A 13,316-nucleotide genomic window follows, 5' to 3' on the forward strand; every position below is an offset into this window, starting at 1 on the left:
GGCACATTCCACTGCACTTAGAGGGGAAGAACAGAACTCTCTTTTTCACTTTAGCAAAGCTAGCAGGTTCACAGGACAGCAACAAAATAAATGAAAGTTGTTTTTTTCCGTTTTTGTTTTATTTTATATCATTTAACATCCAGCCCCAACCCTAAGTTCCATTTACTAATGCCTCTCACTGGATTGGTTCAGCCCAAATAGGACTGCCTCAAATAAGCAGTTAATGGGCCATGCAATGATCTTAACCACTTTCATCCAGTAGATGGCGCAGCATGTTGTGTAATGGTGGGCAGACCTGCTTGTGCCTCTTCATTGCACAACATATAGCTGTGAGAAAAAAAAATGCTGGGGAAAAAAAATACAATTTTCTTCTGTTATGTGTGATCAGTCCACGGGTCATCATTACTTCTGGGATATAACTCCTCCCCAACAGGAAATGCAAGAGGATTCACCCAGCAGAGCTGCATATAGCTCCTCCCCTCTACGTCAGTCCCAGTCATTCTCTTGCACCCAACGACTAGATAGGATGTGTGAGAGGACTATGGTGATTATACTTAGTTTTTATGACTTCAATCAAAAGTTTGTTATTTTACAATAGCACCGGAGCGTGTTATTACTTCTCTGGCAGAGTTTGAGGAAGAATCTGCCAGAGTTTTTTACTATGATTTTAACCGGAGTAGTTAAGATCATATTGCTGTTCTCGGCCATCTGAGGGAGGTAAAGGCTTCAGATCAGGGGACAGCGGGCAGATGAATCTGCATTGAGGTATGTAGCAGTTTTTATTTTCTGAATGGAATTGATGAGAAAATCCTGCCATACCGTTAAAATGACATGTATGTATACACTTCAGTATTCTGGGGATGGTATTTCACCGGAACTACTCTGCTAAAGGTCACTAATACTTTTAATAACTATTTATCATGTTAAACGTTTTTGCTGGAATGTAGAATCGTTTACATTGCTGAGGTACTGTGTGAATAGATATTTGGGCATTATTTTCCACTTGGCAGTTTTTTGCTTGTAATTGTGACAGTTTCGTTTCTCTTCACTGCTGTGTGGGAGAGGGAGGGGCCGTTTTTGGCGCTCTTTACTACGCATCAAAAAATTCCAGTCAGTCACTTTTATTTTTCCTGCATGATCCGGTTCATCTCTGACAGATCTCAGGGGTCTTCAAACTTCTTTGAAGGGAGGTAACTTCTCTCAGCAGAGCTGTGAGAATTCTTATAGTGACTGTGCATAAAAACGTTGCTTTGTACTTTTTATGTCAAATTTAATTATTGTTATTTTACTAATGGGAACAAACCTTTGCTAAGAGTTGTGTTGTTTTAAAGTTTGATGCTATAACTGTTTTTCAGTTCATTATTCAACTGTTATTTAATCGTTTAGTACCTCTTTGAGGCACAGTATTTTTTTGCTAAAAAAGATTATAACCAAGTTGTAAGTTTTTTGCTAGTGTGTTAAACATGTCTGACTCAGAGGAAGATATCTGTGTCATTTGTTCCAATGCCAAGGTGGAGCCCAATAGAAATTTATGTACTAACTGTATTGATGCTACTTTAAATAAAAGTCAATCTGTACAATGTGAACAAATTTCACCAAACAGCGAGGGGAGAGTTATGCCGACTAACTCGCCTCACGCGGCAGTACCTGCATCTCCCGCCCGGGAGGTGCGTGATATTATGGCGCCTAGTACATCTGGGCGGCCATTACAGATAACATTACAAGATATGGCTACTGTTATGACTGAAGTTTTGTCTAAATTACCAGAACTAAGAGGCAAGCGTGATCACTCTGGGGTGAGAACAGAGTGCGCTGACAATGCTAGGGCCATGTCTGATACTGCGTCACAGCTCGCAGAGCATGAGGACGGAGAGCTTCATTCTGTGGGTGACGGTTCTGATCCAAACAAATTGGACTCAGATATTTCAAATTTTAAATTTAAATTGGAGAACCTCCGTGTATTACTAGGGGAGGTCTTAGCAGCTCTTAACGATTGTAACACCGTTGCAATACCAGAGAAACTGTGTAGGTTGGATAAATACTTTGCGGTACCGGCGAGTACTGACGTTTTTCCTATACCTAAGAGACTAACTGAAATTGTTACTAAGGAGTGGGATAGACCCGGTGTGCCGTTCTCACCCCCTCCAATATTTAGAAAGATGTTTCCAATAGACGCCACCACACGGGACTTATGGCAAACGGTCCCTAAGGTGGAGGGAGCAGTTTCTACTTTAGCTAAGCGTACCACTATCCCGGTGGAGGATAGCTGTGCTTTTTCAGATCCAATGGATAAAAAGTTAGAGGGTTACCTTAAGAAAATGTTTGTTCAACAAGGTTTTATATTACAACCCCTTGCATGTATCGCGCCGATTACGGCTGCGGCAGCATTTTGGATTGAGTCGCTGGAAGAGAACCTTAGTTCATCTACGCTAGACGACATTACGGACAGGCTTAGAGTCCTTAAACTAGCTAATTCCTTCATTTCGGAGGCCGTAGTACATTTAACTAAACTCACGGCTAAGAACTCAGGATTCGCCATACAGGCACGTAGGGCGCTGTGGCTAAAATCCTGGTCAGCTGATGTGACTTCTAAGTCCAAATTACTTAATATACCTTTCAAGGGGCAGTCTTTATTTGGGCCCGGTTTGAAAGAAATTATCGCTGACATTACAGGTGGTAAGGGCCACGCCCTACCTCAAGACAAAGCCAAAGCTAAGGCTAGACAGTCTAATTTTCGTCCCTTTCGGAATTTCAAAACAGGAGCAGCATCAACCTCCACTGCACCAAAACAGGAAGGAGCTGTTGCTCGTTACAGGCAAGGCTGGAAGCCTAACCAGTCCTGGAACAAGAGCAAGCAGGCCAGGAAACCTGCTGCTGCCCCAAAGACAGCATGAACCGAGAGCCCCCGATCCGGGACCGGATCTAGTGGGGGGCAGACTCTCTCTCTTTGCCCAGGCCTGGGCAAGAGATGTTCAGGATCCCTGGGCTCTAGAGATCATATCTCAGGGATACCTTCTAGACTTCAAATTATCTCCCCCAAGAGGGAGATTTCATCTGTCAAGGTTGTCAACAAACCAGATAAAGAAAGAAGCGTTTCTACGCTGCGTACAAGATCTGTTATTAATGGGAGTGATCCATCCGGTTCCACGGTCGGAACAAGGACAAGGGTTCTACTCAAACCTGTTTGTGGTTCCCAAAAAAGAGGGAACTTTCAGGCCAATCTTAGATTTAAAGATTCTAAACAAATTCCTAAGAGTTCCATCGTTCAAAATGGAAACTATTCGGACAATCTTACCCATGATCCAAGAGGGTCAGTACATGACCACAGTGGATTTAAAGGATGCTTACCTTCACATACCGATCCACAAAGATCATCACCGGTACCTAAGGTTTGCCTTCTTAGACAGGCACTACCAGTTTGTAGCTCTTCCATTCGGACTGGCTACGGCTCCAAGAATCTTCACAAAGGTTCTGGGTGCCCTTCTAGCGGTACTAAGACCGCGAGGGATTTCGGTAGCTCCGTACCTAGACGACATTCTAATACAAGCTTCAAGCTTTCAAACTGCCAAGTCTCATACAGAGTTAGTTCTGGCATTTCTAAGGTCGCATGGATGGAAGGTGAACGAAAAGAAGAGTTCTCTTTTTCCTCTCACAAGAGTTCCATTCTTGGGGACTCTTATAGATTCTGTAGAAATGAAGATTTACCTGACAGAAGACAGGTTAACAAAGCTTCAAAATGCATGCCGCGTCCTTCATTCCATTCAACACCCGTCAGTAGCTCAATGCATGGAGGTGATCGGCTTAATGGTAGCGGCAATGGACATAGTACCTTTTGCACGTCTACACCTCAGACCGCTGCAATTATGCATGCTAAGTCAGTGGAATGGAGATTACTCAGATTTGTCCCCTACTCTGAATCTGAATCAAGAGACCAGAAATTCTCTTCTATGGTGGCTTCATCGGCCACACCTGTCCAGGGGGATGCCATTCAGCAGGCCAGACTGGACAATTGTAACAACAGACGCCAGCCTACTAGGTTGGGGCGCTGTCTGGAATTCTCTGAAGGCTCAGGGACTATGGAATCAGGAGGAGAGTCTCCTTCCAATAAACATTCTGGAATTGAGAGCAGTTCTCAATGCCCTTCTGGCTTGGCCCCAGTTAACAACTCGGGGGTTCATCAGGTTTCAGTCGGACAACATCACGACTGTAGCTTACATCAACCATCAGGGAGGGACAAGAAGCTCCCTAGCAATGATGGAAGTATCAAAGATAATTCGCTGGGCAGAGTCTCACTCTTGCCACCTGTCAGCAATCCACATCCCGGGAGTGGAGAACTGGGAGGCGGATTTCTTGAGTCGCCAGACTTTTCATCCGGGGGAGTGGGAACTTCATCCGGAGATCTTTGCCCAAATACTTCGACGTTGGGGCAAACCAGAGATAGATCTCATGGCGTCTCGCCAGAACGCCAAACTTCCTCGCTACGGGTCCAGATCCAGGGATCCGGGAGCAGTTCTGATAGATGCTTTGACAGCACCTTGGAACTTCAGGATGGCTTATGTGTTTCCACCCTTCCCGCTGCTTCCTCGATTGATTGCCAAAATCAAACAGGAGAGAGCATCAGTAATTCTAATAGCACCTGCATGGCCACGCAGGACTTGGTATGCAGATCTGGTGGACATGTCATCCTGTCCGCCTTGGTCTCTACCTCTAAGACGGGACCTTCTGATACAGGGTCCATTCAAACATCAAAATCTAACTTCTCTGAAGCTGACTGCTTGGAAATTGAACGCTTGATTTTATCAAAACGTGGTTTTTCTGAGTCGGTTATTGATACCCTGATTCAGGCTAGGAAGCCTGTTACCAGAAGGATTTACCATAAAATATGGCGGAAATACCTATACTGGTGCGAATCCAAAGGTTACTCCTGGAGTAAGGTTAGGATCGCTAGGATATTGTCTTTTCTACAAGAAGGTTTAGAAAAGGGTTTATCAGCTAGTTCATTAAAGGGACAGATTTCAGCTCTGTCCATCTTGTTACACAGACGTCTGTCAGAAAATCCAGACGTCCAGTCCTTTTGTCAGGCTTTAGCTAGGATCAAGCCTGTATTTAAAGCTGTTGCTCCACCATGGAGTTTAAACTTAGTTCTTAACGTTTTACAGGGTGTTCCGTTTGAACCCCTTCATTCCATTGATATAAAAATGTTATCTTGGAAAGTTCTGTTTTTAATGGCTATTTCCTCGGCTCGAAGAGTCTCTGAGTTATCAGCCTTACATTGTGATTCCCCTTATCTGATTTTTCACTCAGACAAGGTAGTTCTGCGTACTAAACCTGGGTTCTTACCTAAGGTAGTCACTAACAGGAACATCAATCAAGAGATTGTTGTACCATCCTTGTGTCCAAATCCTTCTTCAAAGAAGGAACGTCTTCTACACAATCTGGATGTAGTTCGTGCCCTCAAGTTCTACTTGCAGGCAACTAAAGATTTTCGCCAAACTTCTTCCTTGTTTGTCGTTTACTCTGGACAGAGGAGAGGTCAAAAAGCTTCTGCTACCTCTCTCTCTTTTTGGCTTCGTAGCATAATACGTTTAGCCTATGAGACTGCTGGACAGCAGCCTCCTGAAAGAATTACAGCTCACTCCACTAGAGCTGTGGCTTCCACTTGGGCCTTTAAGAATGAGGCCTCTGTTGAACAGATTTGCAAGGCTGCAACTTGGTCTTCGCTTCATACTTTTTCCAAATTTTACAAATTTGACACTTTTGCTTCTTCGGAGGCTATTTTTGGGAGAAAGGTTCTTCAGGCAGTGGTTCCTTCTATATAATGAGCCTGCCTATCCCTCCCGTCATCCGTGTACTTTTGCTTTGGTATTGGTATCCCAGAAGTAATGATGACCCGTGGACTGATCACACATAACAGAAGAAAACATAATTTATGCTTACCTGATAAATTCCTTTCTTCTGTTGTGTGATCAGTCCACGGCCCGCCCTGTTTTAAGGCAGGTAGATATCTTTTAAATTATACTCCAGTCACCACTTCACCCTTGGTTACTCCTTTCTCGTTGATTCTTGGTCGAATGACTGGGACTGACGTAGAGGGGAGGAGCTATATGCAGCTCTGCTGGGTGAATCCTCTTGCATTTCCTGTTGGGGAGGAGTTATATCCCAGAAGTAATGATGACCCGTGGACTGATCACACAACAGAAGAAAGGAATTTATCAGGTAAGCATAAATTATGTTTTTTTTTTTTTTTTTTTAAAGTCAATAAAAAAAATATATATTTTTGCCCATATGAGAGGTGAAGCACTGCCTCACCTGCCTCTAGTGACTGCACATCACTGGCTGAATTGTTATTGTACACTTACAGCATCACTCTTAATTTAACTGGAGCTGACAGGCACTGCAGTTTTCTAAATTACTCTGCACACTATTTCATACTGGGGAATCACTGTCTCCTTTCTCACTTCATAATATATATGCTGCTTTAAGAACAAGACTTTGAGCTCTAAGTTTACAAGCTTGAACTGAAGAGGATTTAACTATTTCAAAATAAAAACTGTTACTTGGTTTTGCAACTGCAAGTCTGGGCGTCTTGCCAAATTCCTCTCTTACTCTGCAGCAGCTGCTCTCAATAAACACAGTTACAAAGCAGCAGCTACAAGACAACTGAAGCATTCTCTGTGACTTGTTAAAAGTATATCTCTTGCAAAACAAGCTTACTTCTTACAAGGATTAACAAACTCTCTCCTGCATTACATGTTTTTATTTAATGTAAGCTTAAAAAAGAATTTTGTTCTCTCAAGTTCTTTAAATTAGAAGCATATTTTTCTTCTATCATTTTTTCATTATTTTTTCCATATTGTGCCAGTCTAGCAGTATTGGAAATATTGTGCTTAGAAGGATTCATGTTGTGATAGTACTAACAGCATTGAACCTCTTACTTAATAATTCACCAATTCATCTGATTCTAGTCGGACAACATCACGACTCTAGCTTACATCTATCATCAGAGAGGAACAAGGAGTTCCTTGAAGATGACAGAAGTAGCCAAGATATTTCAGTGGGGGGAGGCTCACTCTTATCTGTCTGCAATCTACATCCCAGGAGTGGACAACTGGGAATCGGATTTTTTGAGCAGACAGACGTTTCATCCGGGGGAATGGGAACTCCATCCGGAGGTCTTTGCCACACTGATTCTCGGATGGGGCAGACCGGAGCTGGATCTTATCGCATCTCGTCAGAATGCCAAGCTCCCGAGATATGGATCCTGATCCAGGGATCCTCAGGCTGAACTGATAGATGCCTTGGCAGTGCCTTGGTCGTTCAACCTAGCTTATGTGTTTCCATTGTTTGCTCTCCTTCCCCGGGTGATTGCTCGGATCAAACATTAGAGTGCTTCGGTGATTCTCATCGCTCCTGCGTGGCCTCGCAGGACTTGGTATGCCGATCTGGTGGACATGTCCTCTATGCCACCGTGGAAGCTTCCATTGAGGCAGGAACTTCTCATTCAGGGACCCTTCCATCATCCGAATCTAATTTCTCTGCAGCTGACTGCTTGGAGATTGAACGCTTGATTTTATCTAAGCGAGGGTTCTTTGATTCGGTTCTTGATACCATGATCCAGGCACCTAAGCCTGTTACTAGAAAGATTTACCATAAGATATGGTGTAAATATCTTTAATAGTGCGAATCCAAGGGCTACTCATTGAGTAAGATAGGATTCCTAGGATTTTATGTTTTCTCCAAGAAGGATTGGAGAAAGGGTTGACAGCAAGTTTCTTAAAGGGACAGATTTCTGCTTTATCTGTTTTGCTACACAAACGTCTGGCAGATATTCCGGATGTTCAATCCTTTTGTCAGGCTCGGACTAGGATCAGGCCTGTGTTTAGACCTATTGCTCCTCCTTGGAGTTTGAATTTAGTTCTTAAGGATCTTCAAGGGGTTCCGTTTGAACCTATGCATTCAATAGATATTAAATTGTTATCTTGGAAAGTTTTACCGTATTGCTCCGCATATAGGCCACACTTTTTTCCCTTGATTTCTACCTTTAAAGTTGCAGTGCGGCCTAATATGCGGGGCGCGGCCTATAATCGGTATTTTTTGTGTTTTTTTTTTTTTTTTGGCCTAATATTGCCAATTATAGTAAATACCGGGTAAGGAATGTAACGGTAACAGACCAAGCCCCTATGAAATGAGCATTTCTATAATCATCCTATAATCACCCTCCTTGTACCGGTACTTGTATCAACTACGGACTCTGCATGCCTTTCTGTTCAGCACACAGCTCCTACTGTGATGACATCATCATCTACAGCCACATCTGCCGCTCCGTCCCTGCAGACTGCAACGCCTGTGAAAGAAGCATTTAGCAACGTCTTTGGTTCACTCCTAGAAGGCTGATAATGCTTAGTCGCAGGTATTGGTAACATTAGCAGTCTTCTAGGAGTGAACTAAAGACGTTGCTAAATGCTTCTTTCACAGGCGTTGCAGTCTGCAGGGACGGAGTGGCAGATGTGGCTGTAGATGATGTCATCACAGTAGGAGCTGTGTGCTGTACGGAAAGGCATGTAGGGTCCGTAGTTGATAAAAGTACCGGTACAAGGAGGATGATTATAGGGTGATTATAGGAATGTGCAGAAAGGCAGTATGCAAGGTATGCTAAGGTATGGTAACTAAGGATGTTAAGAAGGAGGTCCTTATAAGGAGAGGGGGCCTTATGGGTATTGTAGTGTGGGTAGGGAGGAAGTGGGCAGAGCACAGGATGTCCCATGTTAGTCAGTTTTGCCTCTGATATTGGTAAGAGACTTTTTTTTCCCCCCCCCTCACATCATACCTGATAAAAAATACTGTACTATTAGGGTAAATAAAAAATTGTAGCTTTAATACTGGTCTGTTAAAATAAAACAAAGGAAAGATGCTGAACTCCTTAGTATGGTCATTTCAAATGTGAAAAAGCCTTTATTTAGCCATTATAGCTTTAATGCCTGAATAATGTTTTTTTTTCACATTTGAAATTAGGTACCATACTAAGGAGTGCAGCATCTTTCCTTTGTTTTATTCTATACTCTTGGGGAAGTGGAAAAGGACCCCCCTGTTCTATTAATGTGTGTATTTTCTTTAAAATTTTAATTTCTTTAAAATGGCACCAAACTTTAAGGGTGCGGCCTATATTCAGGTGCGGCCTATATGCGAAACAATACGGTATTTTTGGTTGCTATTTCTTCTGCTCGCAGAGTTTCTGAGCTTTGGGCATTACAATGTTATTCTCCTTACCTTATTTTTCATTCCGATAAGGTAGTGTTACGTACCAAACCTGGTTTTCTTCCTAAGGTTGTTTCCAACAAAAATATTAATCAGGAAATTATTGTTCCTTCATTGTGTCCTAATCCTCCTCCTAAGAAGGAGCGTCTGTTACATAACTTGGACGTGGTCCGTGCCCTGAAGTTTTACTTGCAGGCGACTAAAGAATTTCTTCAATCATCTTCATTATTTGTTGTTTTTTCTGGTAAACGTAGGGGCCAGAAAGCTACGGCTACATCTTTCTTTTTGGCTGAAGAGTATCATCCGTTTAGCATATGAGACTGCTGGACAGCAGCCTCCTGAAAGAATTACGGCTCATTCTACTAGGGCTGTGGCTTCCTCATGGGCATTTAAAAATGATTCTTCTGTTGTCTCTTCACACTTTTGCCAAATTTTTACAATTTTGATACTTTTGCCTCGTCTGAGGCTGTTTTTGGGAGAACGGTTCTTCAAGCAGTGGTGCCTTCCGTTTAGGTTCTGGTCTTGTCCCTCCCTTTCATCTGTGTCCTATAGCTTTGGTATTGTATCCCATAAGTAAGAATGAAATCTGTGGACTTGCCATATCTTGTAAAAGAAAAGGAAATGTATGCTTGCCTGATAAATGTATTTCTTTTACGATATGACGAGTCCACGGCCCACCCTGTCTTTTTCTAAGACAGGTCTTTATTTTGTTAATCTTCAGTCACCTCTGCACCTTGGCTTTTCCTTTCTCTTCCTAACTTCGGTCGAATGACTGGAGTGGGAGGGAAGGGAGGAGCTATATATACAGCTCTGCTGTGGTGCTCTTTGCCTCCTCCTGCTGATCAGGAGGTGATATCCCATAGGTAAGGATGAAATCCGTGGACTCGTCATATCGTAAAAGAAATAAATTTATCAGGTAAGCATAAATTTCCTTTTCCCATGATGCTTAGGCAGCTTAAAGACACTTAAGCATCATGGGAAATGTAGTTCTAAAACATCTGGACAGCCAAGGTTGCTGTTGTCCTAGAGCTATGTTGGGTGGCTGAAATGTGCTCCTTAAAGGGACACTGAACCCAAATGTTTTCTTTTGTGATTCAGATAGAGCATTCAACTTTCTAATTTACTCCTCTTATCAATTTTTCTTCATTCTCTTGGTATCTTTATTTGAAAAGCAAGAATGTCAGTTTAGATGCCGGCCCATTTTTGGTGATCCTGGGTTGTCCTTGCTGATTGGACAGCACCAATAAGCAAGTGCTGTCCATGGTACTGAACTAAAAATGTGCTTGCTCCTTGGCTTAGATGACTTCTTTTTCAAATAAAAATAGCAAGAGAATGAAGAAAAATTGATAATAGGAGTAAATTAGAAAGTTGCTTAAAATTGCATGCTCTTTCTGAATCATGAAAGAAAAATTTTGGGTTCGGTGTCCCTTTAATTGCCTCTTTTTAGTTTTATAGTGGAGCTAATGGTTAAAGTGAATGTGAAGTTGAATGAATGAGTGCCCGGTTTTTAAAAATACTATTAAAAACATGGGCACTTTCATTCATTAAACTTTACATTGAAGCTTTTTTTTGTTAATACTTCCCTTTTTCTTTAGCAAAACCAGACCGGCGACCATCCACCCGCACCTCCTCTGTACTTAGCATATTGATGACTAATCCAGCTTTCTCTAATCGTTGCATGGCCTTACGAGCTGGATGCCTTGGGGTGCTCGCAATGATTGGAGGAGGTCGGTTTCGTCATTGTTGTGCTTAGTACAGCAGGAGCTGCGGGCGGAGGGTCGCTGGTCTGGTTTTCCTATAGAAAAAGGGTAAGTAATTTTTATTAAAACGCTTCAATGTAAAGTTTAATGAATGAAATTTAGTAGGTTGTCAAGAGATTTTTATTTTTTTTAATCTGTGTATCTTTTTTTTACTTTAAATTATTTTAGATTGAATCCCATAAAGAAGAATTGAATTCTTTTTTCGCTGGGCACTCCATGATGTTACATCAGCTACGTTTGGATTCTAAAAATGCTCTAACAAGCATGTCTCTGGAGTATGAGAAAATTAAAGAAGACCTAATAACGGCTCAAACTGCTAATGCACAGGTAATCACTTACTGATCACTGGGCATATTATCTCTAGATGATCTTAGGACTACAGAGTTCAAACATTCTAAAGTTAGACTTGAATCTATGTGGAATTAAGATTGGGGTTTCTCAGCAGAACTGCTTAAAGGACCACTCAATACAATACCGTTGTGTAATTAACAAGTACATATTAAAAGATAAGGCAATAACACTTATTCTAAATTTCAAATAAGCAGTAGATTTTTTTCTTTTTCTTTCTGACACTTATTTTTCTCTCCCATTTTCTGGTCCCTGCATCATATGAAACATTAGCCAATCACAGACTAGTATACTTATACCCTGTCAGCTTGTGCACATGCTCAGTAGGATCTTGTTCCCAGAAATTGTGCATAAAATAGAAGTAAATTGGAAATTGTCTTAAAACTGCATGCTCTATCTGAATCATAAACTTATTTCTTTCCAAAATAAAGAGTCCACATATCCATTCAAATTCAACTCCTGGCCACCAGGAGAAGGCAAAGAACACCCCAGTAGAGCTTTAAAGGGACATTATACACTAGATTTTTCTTTGCAAAAAAGTTTTGTAGATGATCCATTTATATAACCTATACAGCCATTTTTTTAAAAAAAATTTAAATGTCAAAGTTTTGCTTATTTCTTTAAGACACGAGTCCACGGATCATCTTAATTACTAATGGGATATTCACCTCCTGGTCAGCAGGAGGAGGCAAAGAGCACCACAGCGGAGCTGTTAAATAGCTCCTCCCTTCCCTCCCACTTAAGTCATTCTCTTTGTGATAGGAAGAGGTAAAGTGAGGTGTTAGATTAGATTCTTCAATCAAGAGTTTTTTTATTTTTAAAGTAGTGCCAGAGTGTGCTGCTTTGTTCTTGGGTGTAGCCGTAGTCCATATCAGTCTCTACAGTAGAGCTTTTGGTGGCTTTAGAGCAATGGGAACTGGTGGGACATAATTCTCACTGTACTTCCCATATATTGTTGCTGCCCTGCCTCTGGAAAACCTGAGAGATTCTAACTCAGGACTTTCTCTTCATTATCAGGTCCATGGGAGGAATAGGACCTCTTAAACCTGGAGTATGCATTCCATAGATATCTTGGAAAGTTTTTTTCTTTCTACTTTCTTCTGCTTAGAGAGTTCTGGACTCTCGGCTTGGCAGTGTGGTTCTCCTTATCTCTTATGTCTAACAGATAAGGCAATTCTCCGTACCAACTTTGGTTTTCTTTCTAGGTTCCTTTTCGGACAGAAGTTTTTATTCAGGAAATTGTTGTTCTTTTTCCCTCTCCTATTCCTTCTTTTCATGAAAATAGTCTGTTGCACATCCTAGATGTTGTGCGGGCCCAAACATTTTATTTCAATCTCAGGACTTTTGTTGGTTTTCTGCATTGTTTTAGTTTTTCTGGATAAACATAAATGCCGGAAAGCTTCTTCCACTTTTCTTCTCTGGTTGCGAAGTGTTAATCGTAGGGCTAATAAGTCTGCTGGACAGCAGCCTCCTCAGAGTATTTCAGCTCCCTCCACTGGGGCGGTGTCATCTTCTTGGGCCTTCAAAAATGAGGCCTCTGTGGAACAGTTTTTTCTAAATTCTATTAATTTGATAATTGCCTTGGCTGTGGTTTCTTTGGGAGAGGTATTTCACGCAGTAGTGCCTTCTGTTTAGATTACCTGTCTTGTCTCTCGCGTATCATCGGTGTCCTCTAGCTTGGGTATTGATTCCCAACAGTAATTGCTGATGATCCGTGGACTCTCCATGTCATTAGAAAGAAAACTACATTTATGCTTACCTGATAAATTTATTTCTTGACACAGTGAGTCCATGGCCTTCCCTGTTTTCAGGTTTGTGGGAAGGGAAGTGATACTAAACGGCTCTTCTGTGATGCGCTTTGCCTCCTCCTGCTGGCCAGGAGTGATATTCCCAACAGTAATTGATGATGATCCGTGGACTCAGTGTCTAGAAAGAATGAAATTTATCAGGTAA

General features: G+C 41.8%; 1 protein-coding gene across 1 annotated transcript in view; it reads left to right on the forward strand.

Annotated features, from left to right (window-relative positions):
- The window catches only part of KIF11 (kinesin family member 11), a 193,272-nt gene that overhangs the window by 98,627 nt on the left and 81,329 nt on the right, over nt 1-13,316 (forward strand). Inside the window, exon 17 of the mRNA XM_053692415.1 lies at nt 11,184-11,342. Coding sequence (XP_053548390.1) covers nt 11,184-11,342 — 159 coding nt within the window. The remainder of the gene's footprint in view (nt 1-11,183; nt 11,343-13,316) is intronic.

The sequence above is a fragment of the Bombina bombina genome, chromosome 9 (genome assembly GCF_027579735.1).
Source record: "Bombina bombina isolate aBomBom1 chromosome 9, aBomBom1.pri, whole genome shotgun sequence".
NCBI lineage: Eukaryota > Metazoa > Chordata > Amphibia > Anura > Bombinatoridae > Bombina > Bombina bombina.